The 15,447-nt window shown below is 40.7% G+C and overlaps 1 protein-coding gene across 3 annotated transcripts in view; it reads right to left on the bottom strand.

Moving 5' to 3' along the window:
- Positions 1 to 15,447, bottom strand: part of BAIAP2 (BAR/IMD domain containing adaptor protein 2) — a 175,499-nt gene that overhangs the window by 22,709 nt on the left and 137,343 nt on the right. For all 3 annotated transcript variants that reach the window (XM_039346168.1, XM_039346177.1, XM_039346186.1), the window contains exons 8-12: positions 11,380 to 11,607; positions 8,032 to 8,233; positions 6,122 to 6,323; positions 1,876 to 1,944; positions 1,143 to 1,293 (exon numbers count right to left, since the gene is read on the bottom strand). In XM_039346168.1, coding sequence (XP_039202102.1) covers positions 1,143 to 1,293; positions 1,876 to 1,944; positions 6,122 to 6,323; positions 8,032 to 8,233; positions 11,380 to 11,607 — 852 coding nt within the window. The remainder of the gene's footprint in view (positions 1 to 1,142; positions 1,294 to 1,875; positions 1,945 to 6,121; positions 6,324 to 8,031; positions 8,234 to 11,379; positions 11,608 to 15,447) is intronic.

Raw genomic sequence — 15,447 nt, 5'->3', positions numbered from 1 at the left:
TTTTCTTAAAGATCTCCAGTGATGGGGTGCCCACGATTTCTGAGGGCAAGCTGTTCCACTGGTTGATCGTCCTCACTGTCAGGAAGTTTCTCCTTAAATCCAGGTTGCTTCTCTCCTTGATCAGTTTCCCACCATTTAGCAAGGCAGCCTCTCTTGCCTACCCACAATGTGCACACTGCATCTTTGATTTTTGGTCCAAGTTTCCTTCTGGCGATCAGCTTCAAAACATAATGGCAACTGTAACGTCATTTGATTGTTGGGTTGCATATGGAAGATAACTTTGCAGTTTAGCACAAAGAAGGGAGAATAACTGCTATATCAAAGGAAGTGGGTTTACTGACTTCCCATCCTAGCCTTCAACTTTGTAGAAGAAGTTTTCAAACAATTTTGAAGGCAATAGAAAGAGGTATCAATAGCATTACTAACAAACAGCACCACAAGGATCCAATCAATTCAGATAGATATAAACTCCAATGATAAGGGGGGGGGGGAAGAGTTGAAAATCTTGTTGCTCATAGCCCAAAGAAATGTTCACAGAATCAAGCATCTCATCACAAGACCTCTCTATCCTACAGGGAAAAATAATGAGTTCAGACAGATATTACAAGTTGGCTTAATTGAAAACAAGAGCTGGTAGTCCATTGGTGGGCTAATCTCAAGTTTGTTCCATTCAACCACAGTTCATAGTTTCACTCACACACTGTGCTGAGCCATGTTTATGGCTTAGTAGTCTGTGAACCAGACTTCTATGGCTTATTACCCAAATTACAAAGTGTGACTCAGCTAGAACCCTCTCATTTTGTTGTACCAGCTGTAGAAAAAGTTGCAGTGCCAATTCCTCCTTTACTCTTCCTAATATTTAAATGATCTAAGGCCCATTTAATTCTCACCAATCCATGCTTCCATTTGATTTAAGCCGTGTTTTTGATGGTCAGCAACCATTGCAAACTTTTAGTAAAAGATAAATCATACCCAACCAGAAGTACAAGAAATGTACCCCTGACACCCGCAGAATGCTGATTACCACCTTCCTTCTCCACTGATGGAGCCTTAGAATCTACCTCTGGCAGAGCCCCTCCTGATCGGCGTATTCGCTCACAATGGTTACGCCTCCTCTCCTCCGAGCTGAAAAAGTGTCTCACCTGGGGGAATGCTGGCACTGCCATGCTGTACGGCCTCTGTTTGAAAGTGCTGACATTCGGTGACTGGAAAGTTCGGGAGGACATGCTGTAATCTGGAGGGGGGATATCATCTTTGTCCAACAGGTTACCTGTACTACTGCTTTTCCCCTGGCTGAAGACATAAATACATTTAGTCAGCATCTCCTCTGTGGCAAAACTGTGCAAAGAGAGTACACTTTATAAGCCATTAAATCTCGGCTCATTTCCTTGCATGCAGACAAAATTAGGATTCTTCAGATTCTCTTACTCCCACACGTCTTTCCCTATGGGAGCCTGCTCAGAATCACTAAGGTAACATCCTCCCCCTGTCACCACCAAGGCCTGGAGCTTTTCCATCTGAGGCCCTAGGTGTTCATTACGTTTCACCATATGAAACACTGTCAAGACTTTTTTCCAGCAAATATATATTCACACTGGCTTGCTCCAGATCATACATGCATGTGCACACACATATATGTATCTCTGTGTGTACAAATACACGGGCACACGTATTTTCACAGCAAAGCCTGAAATCTTAGTTCAAGAAACATGAAACCAGTCTAATAAAATTCCTCCTGAAAGATAAGCCAGAAGAGGGCAATGCAGGACAGATACCGCTTCTGGCTAAGTAAACACACAGGGCTTGTCTGTTTGAATATAAACATTATTCAAATGTCCGATGATTACACTGCATCCATCAAAAGAACTTTCTTACCTCATATGTAATCTATCGCTCCCATCGCTGTCCAGCACACGTGTGTAGGAGAAAGGAAACCAGCCTCTCCTGCAACACAGGTAGAAAAAAAGAAAAAAATATATCCAAGGTTTTTTTTCCCCCCCCCCATTCAGTGAAGGGGATACTGAAGAAGGGATGTTAAGCCATTAGAATTTCAGTATTCTGTAGTCAAAACAGAGATGCCTATTCTTGAATTTCAGCTACAGATAGCCTACTTCTCTCAATACATTGTAGAAATTTCCAGGACGTTTAAGCCTCAAAACCTAGCAATGTGGTCAAAATAAACCAATCTTGCCTGTGTTCCCACTATAACCTCAGTTTGGACGATTGACAGGAGAAGCAGAAAACAGAATGTGTCAGAGAAAGAGAGGCACAACAGATACTCTCTTGTCAGCCCTAAGCCTAAAGACGACACAGTGAGATCCAGTGAAGTCCTGTTCTTTATTCGTTTCATCTGGTTACTTGTTAGGAAATTTCTTCTTATCTCCAGGTTGCTTCTCTCCATGATTAATTTCCATCCATTGTTTCTTGTCTTGCCTTCTGGTGCTTTGGAAAATAGATTGACCCCCCCTTTGTGGCAGCCCCTCAAATAGTGGAATACGTCTGTCATGTCACTCTTAATCCTTCTTTTCACTAAACTAGATAAACCCAATTCTTGCAAGCGTTCTTCATATGTTTTAGTCTCCAGACCCCTAATTATCTTTGTTGCTCTTTTCTGCACTATTTCTAGAGTTTCTACATCTTTTTTTCGAATATGGAGACCAAAACTGGATGCAGTATTCCAAGTATGGTCTTACTAAGGCTTTATAATGTATATAATAATAAATATAATATAATATATTTATAATAGTATATAGTACAGGAGGCGAGGTTGTCGTTATGAGGTTGTTGTGCAGGAATACAATCTAATTTGAGGGCTAATCCACACAGAGCTCCGTTTCTATCTGTCCCGTTTGCCATCGTTCGCCCCCTAGAGATTAAAATGGACGATCTGAAACTTCAGCTGGAAGCCACGAACAAGGAGTGCATATCGGAGGTGGTGGCCCTTTGAGAGCAGTATGCAACGAAACTTCATTTTGGTGTATGCTGATTGGTGTACATTCAAAGTGACAATAAAGTTGTTATTTTCAACTATTTAATAAACAGAACCTTGCCAGACTAAAGCTATACCCTGGTGTGTCTACTCTGAACCTCTTCCTACCTCCCCTATCCCTCTCCTGGTCTGTCTCTTGTTTCGGGCCTCTCTCTGGAACGTGCTGCCCCTTCCCGGGGAAGCCACAGTGCTCTTGCCAACATGCCCCCCCCCTTCTCCAGCTGCATATTTCATCACATATCTGTACTATTTAAAAGCCCTATTCACTGAACTACCTTTTGAGTACCCACAAAGCTTTTCCTGGGATTTCCATTTTCTATGGGAAGAATCCAGAATGCCTCTTAATTTTTAATCCTATTTGAATATTTGAATAAATCAAATATCCTCCAGTTGAAAGAAGGACTTTAAAAAAAAAACCAATAAAGAAATTGTAACTTCAAAATGCTTACCAGGTTATTTACATTCCATTCTATGACATGACAATAGCAAGGTTGGGGGGGGGGTTGTCACCCTTTCTTCCTATAATTCTTATTATCTCCAGCAGATTCAGGAAGAATGGTGATGAGGTGATGGAGGCCCGGGGATGAATTGTTTGGCTGCTTCTTTCAAAGTGTAGGGAAACCGTGGACAGCTTTTTAGAAACATGGTCCCTTCCATAGGCATGAACTGCACCAATCTGGAATCAGTGCAGTGTCTCTCTGTGCCCTTGACTCTGTCAGTCATGGAAGGTCTTTGGCAGGTGAGCAATTTACTCCCAGATCAGCTGCTCTTTCAGAAGATAGTTATTTCCCAGTGGTGGGAATTCTTGCCTCATCTTGCCTTCCAATTTCTTGGATTCCTCACACTCCTCCCAAAGTCAGGAAGCCACTACACCTTGCTATCCTTCCCCACCCTGCCAATGTGACAGCTTTGCTGCTTCAATGCAGTAACTTTGCATTTTTTTTCCTTGCCAGAAAACAAAGGCAGGCAAGCAAAGGCAAGGAGGGAGGGAGGAGGCAATAAGACACCAGATGAGCAGCCATTTTTGAACTCCCCTCCCATTGGCCAGCCGGGCAGAGGCACCGGCAAGCTTCATGGTAGCCAAGAAGTGTGATTGCAGCTGAGAATTTGGGGAGTGAAAGCACTAGCAATGTAGAAGTGTCTTCAGACTGATTGATAAAGAATTGAATGTATACTTTATCCGTTAATTGTTTTTTTAAAAATGTTCAAAATGTCACATTACTGAATGTGGGTGGTTTGCCAGTGAACTTTAGCAGAGTGGCTTTGGGAACGTGTAACAGGGTGGTGATGCAAAAAAAGGGCTGGAGGCATATTCAGTACATGTGTTACAGTAAGAGGGGGACATTATAACAGAAGGTAGCATTTGAGTACAGATGGTCCTCGACGTACAACAGTTTGTTTAGTGACCATTCAAAGTCACCTTTTGTGACTTTCTGACAAGCAAATCAGTGGGGAAGCCAGATTCTCTTAACAACGGTGTTACTTAACTTAACAACTGCCGCGATTCACTTAACAACTGTGGCAAGAAAGGTCATAAAATCAGGCAAAACTCATAAACAACTGTCTTGCTTAGCAACAGAAATGTTGGGCTCAGTTGAGCTTGTATGTGGAGGACTACCTGTATCTAGAACAGTGGTTCTCAACCTGTGGGTCGGGACCCCATTTGGGGTCGAATGACCATTTCACGGGGGTCGCCAAACCATGCTTTCCGCCATTTTTTTTCCTTTTCCGTAGCTGTCCTAATCCCTCTTATTGGTGGCCACACCCACTTGGGGGTCACCACAACATGGGGAACTGTATTATGGCATCACGGAATTAGAAAGGTTGAGAATCACTGATCTAGAATGAGTTAATCCTGGATCTTTTAAAAGAATGCTGCCAATACATGGGGCAGCTCCCCAAATGGCCACGGGCATCTTACTGCCATCTGTGCTTTTACTTTGTGAAGCAAGATTAGCCTCCTGCCCGAGTTTATTGTGCACAGTCTCACCAGCCACCTAGTTTCACACCCTGCCAGCTTTCCGGCTCACCCCATGAACGTTCACTTGGGCTAAAAAAAGGAATGGCAGGTCAGCAGACTTCCATTCTCATGACTGCCCTCCAGTTCTAAGGCTTCCTAATCTGGTTCTGCTAATTAAGCCAACCATTTGCTTGGCAACTGGCATTTGTTGTAAAGCCAGTCACAAATTGCATGGACGAAAGAGTAAAGGTATGGTGGCTATATTTAGTGAACAAAATGAAAAAGACTGCAGCTCCAGATTTAGACCTTTAAATATCGAGATGGGGGGAAGGAGGGAAGAAAAAAATGGATAAATATTCAGTATCTACGAAGGAGCTTACCTACACAATTGTTGCCAAGGAAGACTTTTTTTGCCCTAATCTTAAGCAAACCTATTATGCCAAAGCAAACCTGCTGGACCAGTCCACCCCAGTGACAGCTTTTATTCCTAGTTACGCTACAGACTCTCCAGGAATTAAAAGCCTGCAATTTCTGCTCTCCCTCTTCTTTTTTTTTCTGGCATTCCCCAGCGTGGGAGCTGTGTTGTCGAGGGCAGAACTGTTTATTATACATTCCACTTCTTGGCACATCAACTTCACTTTTGGCTACCAGAGCAAAGATTTCCAAATCAGGGTAAGGAAAAAAAGTTCACTGGAAAGTCACACTACGTTTTAAGCATAAAGAACAATAATTTGTCTTAGGCTCAAAGTCCATCAGACTTGCAGTGTTTCTCTCCTCTCTTCCTCTGATTTTTGCATTGGCTTTTTAGCACAGATGCAAAATGCTGGAACTCTTGTTGCAATTTCTGCAGCAAGGCCACACTGGGGAAAAGACCCAAATGACAAAGAGGGTCACACCTGAGACAGCCCATGCTTTCTTTGCTCTGTCTACAGCCACCCCAGATTGTACCCCTGAACCTTGGGAACAAAAGGCAGTGTGGCTTTGTGTGTGGGAGGATGGCTCAGAGTAGGCAATTGGCATCTCCCTTCCGGGGCTCTGAGAGGTTTAAAAGTTACAGTCCGTAACATCGTTATTGCCGGCCGCTGTGCTAAGAAAGCAACCGAATGCTAAAGAAGACACCTTAAGAAAAGAAAAACCGATTTTGAAACCCACACACTAACAAGCATACTCACAATTTGGACTTTTCACTCTCTCCATAATGCCAGCCATCTCGGGCCTCAGGCACTAGCAATGTAATAAGGTCCCCCTCCTTGAAGCTCAGAAGGGTGCTGTTGTCCCCAGCAGCATGAGAGAAGATGGCTCTCACTCTTGTCCGGCCATTCTTTTCTAGTCCTGCTGCCATGGAGCTGGAACGGGGAAGAGTCTTGTTTTCAGCTGAAAGACAAGACAGAGATTGAGTCCACTCTTTTCAATAAATAAACCCTTTTCTGTTATTATACTTCTTCGCTAATACTTCAGTTACCAGAGAAAGTTTGTCAAATGTTTTTTTTTTCGAAAAACAAAAGACTGTGGATTGTGGATGTGCAGATAGTCCGCTCGACTCACAAATTCATTCGGTAACTGTTTGAAATCAACGGCAGCACTGAAAAAAGTGACTTACAACTGGTCCTCACAGTTATGACTCTCACAGCATACCCACATTCATGTGTTTAAAATTCAGGTGCTGGCAACCAGCATATATTTAGGACATGTGATTTCCATTTGCAACCCTCCCAGACAGCTTTCGAAAAGCAGAATCAATGGGGGAAGTCGGATTCATTTAATGACCACATGATTCACCGAATAACTGCAGTGATTCACTTCACAACTGTGACTAAAAGGTAGTAAAATTATCATCTCTTAATTATAAATGTCAATGAATTTGTAAAGCAAAAGAAAATACTGAATTTCCTGGTAAAACACCCACACAGATATGATGTACTGCTCTTAAAAACAAACATTAGCTAGTGCTAGATACCTGTGCATTGTGTAAAATGATTAATAGTAATTATGGCATAAAAGGAAGCAATGAAAATTATATTTTTGTTTTTCATGGTTCTTTTAATGGTTCTGTTTGAATTATGTTGATTGTTTAGCTCTGTGTTTTAATTGTGTGGATGCCAACCAGAGTCACAGGCGTGAGATGGGTGGCTATATAAATTCAATAAATAAATAATAATATAGTAACCTCATCATGTCCCATGCAATAAGTACTTTGTTTCCCGCTGGAACCAAGCCATACAGCAGTAGTATCAGGGCCCACATAATCTCAGTACTATAGGTGTTAGCCTCTGGCTGATTTTCTCTGAGCTCCGGGCTAAACAGGGAAGGCCTGGGAAGGCCTTGGACGAGAGACTTTCATGAAACGCTTGTGCTACTGACTAGCCTGGAAGCTAGCATCCCAGCAGGTAGCAGTGGAAAACTACTTCTCTGGTGCTGTCAGGAATGCTGCAAACTGTGCTCATCAAGTTCAGCCTGACTCAAACAAAGGCAGCTTTACTTCAGTCAGAAGATAAAAAACATTGCAGTGTGATGCAAAAGAACTGAGAGTTCTGCAGCACTTTGGAGAAACAGCTTTGTTGTTCATAGCTTTTGTAGGAAAAAGCCTTCTTCAGGTACGTGCAAACATCTGACTCATCCATTTCTACTGTGTAAGGGCTTGCAAATAAGAAACAAGCACATCTAATTAATTTCTGACAAAGCCCCGCCTACATGTCAGCAACCTGATGCAATTTTTTGAGCTTTCTTAGCTCCCCAAATTTTCAGTGCCTTCTCAATACCTTTTCTTGTTTCTACCAAGCAGAAAGATAGGCGTTCTAGCTGGACCCTTTAAAAGACTCAACATAAGAAATGCTTTTAGAAGTTGGGGCCATTTTTGTGCTTCTATGCCAGCTTTCTCCAAGTTGGGATAATCCAGATCTCTTGGGACTGCTGTGATGGCTGGGGATTTAGGGACCCAGAGGTCTTTGCATACATGGAAAGCCTGGAGAAAGTTGTTTTAGGCCCTTTCTCCTACTGTGTTGCTCTGTGAGATCTGACATACCTGGTCCTCCAAAATGGAGGGAAGGGGAGAGAGGAATAATCTCTTACAAGAATGACTTACTGGCTGCATAGCTGTTTTTCGGCATTACGCTTTTGCGCACAGGGAGAGTATTGGAGTAAGAGTCACTCAGTTGCTTTTGAGTTTGTGGTGGAGATAAGGACTTCGGCTGAGGAGGCTTTCGGTCAGACCAATGGCTGTAATCTTCACCTTCCGAGCCTGAGACGCCATTCATTACTGGAATAGTCTCTTGTGCAGACATTCGCTGGAGAAATAGTGGTGGGGGGGAGAAGGAGAGAGAAACACAAATAGGATGCTCTTGATACAAGTGTTTGTTTTGCACAACTGTTCTGCCTTGTTCACAGAATATTACAGGGAGTCTACATCGTGCTGCCCTTTCATTTTTCCCACCACTACCTCCTTATTTTTTATTTTTATTTTTCCTGGCAGAAAGCTGGAAAGAACAATTACCGATTAAGGAGCAAAAGATGGAGCGCAGTGTCTTTTTTGACTGGCAAATTGTGGAAATAAATGGTCCCATCAAATGGCTTAAACCTGTACAGATAGTCCTTGACTTAGAGCCATTCATTTAGGGACCATTCAAAGTTACAATGGCACTGAAAAAAGTGACCGTTTTTTCACACTTACGACTGTTGCAATATCCCAGTGGTCACATGATCAATATTCGGATGCTTGGCAACTGGCATGTATTTATAACAGTTGCAGTGTCCCGGGATCGTGTGATCACCTTTTGTGACCTTCTGACAAGTAAAGTCAATGAGAAAGCTGGATTCACCTAACAACAGGGCTACTAACTTAACAACTGCAGTGATTCACTTAACAACTGTGGCAAGAACAGTCATAAAATGGGACAAAGCTCACTTAACAACTGCTTTGCTTAGCAACATAAATTTTGGGCTCAGTTGTGATCGTAAGTCGAGGACTACCTGTAATATGATATCGAACCATGGCGCTTCTTGAGCTAGCTTGAAGATATTCAACTTTGCCTAGGCCAGGGGTAGGCAACCTTGGTTCTGGGAGTTGAAGTCCACGAGTCATAAAAGAACCAAGGTTGCCTACCCCTGGCCTAGAAGGACATGCCAAAATATACGACAGCAGGATATAAGCACTTACCAGGATATACCACACTGTATAATATCTGTCAGAGTGTGGGGAAAAATGCACATGCAGCAAACTGCTGTGCTTTCCCCCCCACAAACCTCATAATCTTTTGATACCCTTTGTCCTAATGAAGCAGCCAGAAGGTCATCCACTTTTGACTTAATGCCTCACCTACCTAAACAGATGATATGCTTAAGTTCCTTCCTATCTTTTCCTGTCTTTGTCAGTTCTTTCTCCTTTTTATCTACCTGTATTTGTTCTTACCTGGTCTTTGACCATGTAATATGTTACTAGAAAATAGTTGCTTACATGAAGACATTTTCCAATGAAGAAACCTTTGTCAGCATCTAATGGTTAAGCTGGTGTATGTAATAAGTATATAAAAAGCAAACTCAGAGTTTGTCAAGCTGTGTCCTGCAGCTTCAAACCTCTGCTCAAGACATGCCTGTGTCTTTTTCTTAGCGTCTTACATCAGAGTACTGTGAGTTCAGTTTCTTTGAGTTCAGGTTTGCAAATCTGTGTAACTTAGAATTTCTTCACACAGTTCATTGCCAGCCTGCCCCAGATGTTATCATATTACAGCTGTAGAATTGGACTGAATAAATGGGTTTTAGACAGCAGCTGGGGAAATCATCAATGCAAGGTAATGAAAAGAAAAACCAAAGAGCCCTGAATTGCTTAAGTCAGGGGTATCAAACTGCCAGCCAGCTGGCTGGATGCATCATGCCGAAAACGTGCCCATCCCATTGCCCGCAATAGAAAAAAAAGTCATGATATGTCACAACACGTCATGTGACATTGCAAGTTTGACACCTCTGGCTTAAGTGCAAACCCAAATCCTTCAGCAGGAGGAAGCATAAGTTCTCTTAATCACCCAATTTTCCTATGGCCACTAAATTCAGCTTTTGAAGACTGATGTAAATTTGGATCACAGTCAGTTACTGATTTGTGCAAGTTTATCAGCCATATATCAACAGATTTCAACTCCGGTGCCTCGTTTTTCAAGAATGAACAAAAAAGGCTGCCTGAGAGCCTTCTTATGACAATATATTTTAAATTGTATTTTAATTATTTATTATAGCTTAATATACTACTTTCAGTGTACACTTAAAATTTAAAACTGAGACATTAAAATAGTGAAAAGGCCAATTAAAATCCCCCCCAATCCTAAATTGTAGATTGCTAGGCTCCAATGCCCACCTTCCTAAAACAGACCAGGTGGGGCCAATCTTGGTCTCAAGGGGATAAAGCTATTCCCAAGTGATGGAAGAGCAACAAGAACATCTCATTTGCATCTCCACCTGTCTTGTCTCTTGAAGGGAAAATAATTAAAGCATTCCTTCTCATCTTGAACATCCAGGATAGGCCAATTCTTTCTTTCCAAAAGTTAATGTCCTGAAGGTAACTGGGAGCTAATCCAAGTATGTAAATACCATCACCAATTGGGTTAATACAGGACTCTGAAGTGTACTTGGAAACCTGCTGGCCACAAACACAAATCCTGCAGAACTGGTGTGATACTGCTGTGGTGCTTCTCATTTGCCAGCAAGTGGGCAGCTGCTTTCTGCAGTTTCTCAGTAGTCTTGAAAGCCAGCATCATGTACAGCACGTTGCAGGAGTTATGAAGTTATGAGTTGTCAGGCTGCTACTTCAAAAGAGGCCATTTTAAAATCTAATGATGCTGTTAGCCTCCTTAACTCTGTAGAGAGTACACTCCAATGACTGGGGCAGCAACAGAGAAGGCTTGAACCCAAAATGCCACCAGATGAATTTGCCTCCTTAGATGATGGCAAACTCCCTCAGATGATCATAGTAAGCATGGAGGTTCAAACAGAAAAAAGGTCTCAAATAGGTTTGTTAGGCTTTTGTGGTAATGACTAGCACTTCATATTTTGCCAAGAAATGAACCGGCATGTTTATACTCTACAGAATAAATGCAGTGGAACCTATTTTTCTTGCCAAAAAGATGTCTTTCAAAGATGCAATCTTAATTCAAAAACACTCCATGTTTTGTATCTGAGCAAAATAAGATCACATACCCAAAGCTCTATGGAAATTCTTAAATGTGCAATAGTCATTTTAACTGGTTTAAACTAAATCAAAACCTACATCAGTTTTAATTTTGGTCCCTTTACCTTTAGAAGTGTGTAGCTTCCAATGTGCCAGTGAAAGGACCACTGTAGCTTTGACTTAGAAAATGTTACATGCCCCAGTGCCAAGTCTACATCTTTCTATTGAAAGATGAATTATGACATCTCTTCCCAATTTATCAATCCATCTTATACTTACTCCTACAAAGGGTGCCAGCTCTGGTGGGACTGGGAGAGGTTTGGCACCAGGTATAGGGTCTGAGATGATGAGATTTGACTTGGATGTTGACAGAGGTGTAGCCATAATTGAGCCATTGGTGCTGAGGGCCATCTGCTGCATAAGCTGGAGAGCACGGTCTGGGATCTTGTTGGGATCCGAACAAGATTGTTGCCATAATGGGAGCTTCTGTGTCAAGATATCTTTTCCCTGAAAGTTGTCAAAATGAGAGAGAGAGGTCAGAATGTACAAAAAACCCAAGGAAGATTTTAATCCAAAAATGGAAGGAAACCAACATATACCCAAACATAACTTTACTGAGAATGGAACTGGGACATTAACTGGCCAATGATTTTTTGATTTTAACAGAAATTAAACTATTGTAACTTTGTAATTTACATAGATTGACTAGGTTTATTTATCAGTTATTCAGTTAGATCAGGAAAAAAAGCTAATCTGGTATTTGTGTATCACTGCTTTGAAACTGTTGTCTGAGGTAACTTCTCAAATAAAGCATATCTGAGAAATACAGATAGAATGAAGTTGGCTAAGATTCCCTTTTTTATCCTTTTACGTCTACTTAAAAGGGGTAAATCATAAAGGGAGAAAATAATATTTTCCATACTCAGTCAGCTTTCACTGTTCAAGGTTGGAGAAGTCTTTATTATTGTCTCATGAATCTAAAAGCAGGAGAGGAGAGGTCAGAAGTGGACAGGACTGGACCTCTGATCTGCTCAGAGAGGTTCATATATATTAGGCCTGTTACTAGTTAGGACACCGAAAATATGAACAGAGCCAAAGAAATGGACTAGACCTAGTTGTGGCAATTTAGTAAAAAAAAACAACAACAGGGAAATTATTTCACACTAGAGATTTGTCAACCTCAGGCAACTGAAAGACCCCCTTCCTTTAATTCAAATTCACCACAGTTTTATATTAAACTAAAGAAACACAATACAAGTCACCTCGATCATTGCTTACTTATGGACCAGATAAACATTTAGCTCTTTTTAAAGGCAACTTATTTTCTTTAGGGTAGGAGTAATGTTAAATATAAAGCAAGAAAAGAGAACAGGGAGAACGAAGAGCTTCCGTTTGTGTCCCTGGGCTTCAGCAGCTTCCCTTCCAACTTCATTCCCAAGAACAATTCAGCTTGCTTCCCCTCCAGGAGCTGTGACCTGATTAGGGAAGTTGGAATCTCGGAAGCCTCCATTCACACACTTTAGCACATGCAGACATTTTAATTTAGCACAGCTGTAAAGGCACAGACACACCGAACCATGTGATACAAGGAAAATACTCCAATCCTCACAAGATGGGGGTCAAGCAAAATTAAAATCCTTCCCAAAGGCAAAAGTAGCCAGCTCTATTTTTTAAATTTAACACAGGTACTACATGTTCACCTTGAAAAGAAACTCAGAGGAATCACAGATGAAAAATTCTCTTCTGTAGGGAATGCACTTTTCCCCACTTGAAGCAACACAGGCACTACCAAGATGTTGTAACTAAACTACCTGAGAAAGAAAAAGAAACTGGAAAGCCAGAACTTGCACAATACACCTCTGTGCATTTCTCCAACTAAGAAGTCCCACTCCTTCTTCCCACTCTGAAAAAAGGCATTTTAGTCCAGTGGCTGTTCAGAAGTTGTTTTTCCAGACACCTTCTCCTTAGTTAACTGAGTATGAGTGCTACCAAAAAGACAGTGGTCTGACCTGCAATTGCTGGCTGTGGAATTCTGGGAGTTGAAGTCCACATGCCTTAAAATTGAGGTTGAGAAACACTGATCTAATGTAAGGTTGAGAAACACTGATCTAATGTAAGATCTCCTGGAGGAAAATATTTAATACTGAGCTCCAAGCGATGTGGTTATATATTTTTCCAGAAGATTGATTCGCAATGAAATTATACAAGCTTTTTACAAACAGAGATTCCAAATTGCAAATCAAGATGTTATAATTTTAAAAGAAATACCTCCCAAAATTTTAAGAAAAAGAAAAGATTTTATTTTTTTATCAGAGGAGCTTAAACGTCGTCAAATCCAGTTTAGATGGGAAATTCCAGCTGGAATAGTGGTGAACTACCTAGGAACACATTACAGATTAAATACAGTGTTAAAGACAAAAGATTTTTATTCTACCATTCTGAAGGCTGTAGCCCGTATCCCCTCAAGCTAGCAAAACTGAAGACGAACAAGTAATTGGAATTACTTATATGGTCAGGTAATGATTGGCAATTAAAGTCTTTGGAGGTATTAAGACAAGAGAACATTTTACAGTCATGGTTTCAATATTTACAAATAGTGGACAGGTGGAATTTAGACAAGAGAGTGGGGATAACATTAGGAGATGAAAATCTGATAATACAGATTAAAGATCAGAACAAGGCTCATATAAAAAGAATTTATAATATCTTAATAGAATTGGATTCGGAAACGGAATTGGTTAAAGATTGTATGGTGAAATGGGCTCAGAATATTCAGGAACCAATCCCATTGGATTTATGGGTGACAATTTGGATTAGAAATGTTAAATTTACACAGGCTCAAAATTTAAGAGAAAATTTTTATAAAATGTTTTATAGGTGGCATTTGGATCCTAAAAAGTTATCTTGTATGTATCCTAATTTACAGCCCAAATGTTGGAGATGTGGTAGTTCTGATGCAACTTATTTTCATATTTGGTGGACTTGTAAAAATATTAAGGCTTTTTGGATTATGATTTTGTGGAACATTCAAAATATTTTTAAAAGGAAGATAAAGTTTACTCCTCAACTATTTCTATTAGGGATTTTTGAGGATTTTGATGTTAAAAAAACTATTTTAATGTTGAATTTAATTACAGCAGCAAGGTTATTGATAGGTCAATATTGGAAGAAAGATTCGTTGCCTACATTAGAAGAATGGACATTTAAGGTTTCCAATTTAGCAGAAATGGCTAAAATTTCTGCTTATTTAAAGGATCATACACAAGAAAGATATATTATGGTATGGAGAAGATGGATAGATTATATTCAGATTAAATATGGAACTGAAAAGTTCCACTTATTTTATGATTAAAAAATAAGTATTATTAATAATATGGTTTAAAGGGAGTTAAGGGTTAAGTATGATAATAATTGTTGTATAAATTGTTAAATTTGTTTAGCTTATGATTAATATATTTGTTAACTTAATTAGATTATGTTTAATATGTTTGATATACCCTGTATTTGGTTCCGGGAAGTGGGGGGTGGGGGTGGGGGTGGTAGGGGGGGTTATTGGGTTTATTATGTAATTATTAATAACACTTTTTAATAATAAAAAAAGAATGTGCCCAGATTTTCACATCAATTCCTTTCTCTTCTCTTGCTCTCTTCTATCACTGGATAGAAATCACATGGACATGTCTTCCTAAGGGGCAGCCTATTAGAGACTCCTTTCAAATATACACATTCGAACCAGGTTGCAAGTTTTGCATCCCCAATTTTAATTTCCTGATCAGCAAAGTCTTTGTGAGTGGTTCTGAAAAACTGTTTGAAAGAGCAGCATATAAAATGTGGGTTTTCTGGGGCAAAAGGGATGTTGAAAAAAGACACGTAGCTAAGGGGACAACACATCCTCATGGAAACATTTACATCCATAAACTCGCTCTTTCTCAACGTCACTGCCCAAGCAGAGTGGCTCACTGCCTCCTTTCTGCTCTCGTAGCAGCTGAAGGTTTAGCACAACCGTTAGGGGCAAAAGGTAAGCAGGAACTAGTACACGTGGGCTACTTCTTTAGGGGAAACTGATTGCTTAGTGCTGTACATCCTCCAGGATGTCCCCAAAGTGCCTAAGCTGCTCCACAGCAACCACGCTATCTGAAAGGAGGTCCGAGAATAGCTTTTGTCAGCCCCCAGGTGAGCATAGGTCAGCTGCAGGATGGAAGACTGTCGCATAATGGCTGTCCTGTTATTTGGGTCTTTGAACAGGAACATGAAAAAAGATTACTTTTTGCAGAGAAAGCTGGTAACAGCTAATGTCCGCTACATGGAGGAAGCAGCTTCCCGCGAAAATGTCAACAATGGCTTCAG

The sequence above is a fragment of the Crotalus tigris genome, unplaced genomic scaffold, assembly GCF_016545835.1.
Source record: "Crotalus tigris isolate CLP2741 ecotype Arizona unplaced genomic scaffold, ASM1654583v1 scf7180000017551.9496454, whole genome shotgun sequence".
NCBI lineage: Eukaryota > Metazoa > Chordata > Lepidosauria > Squamata > Viperidae > Crotalus > Crotalus tigris.
Note: the sequence above shows the minus strand (reverse complement) of the source record. Positions and strands in the feature narration are given on the sequence as shown.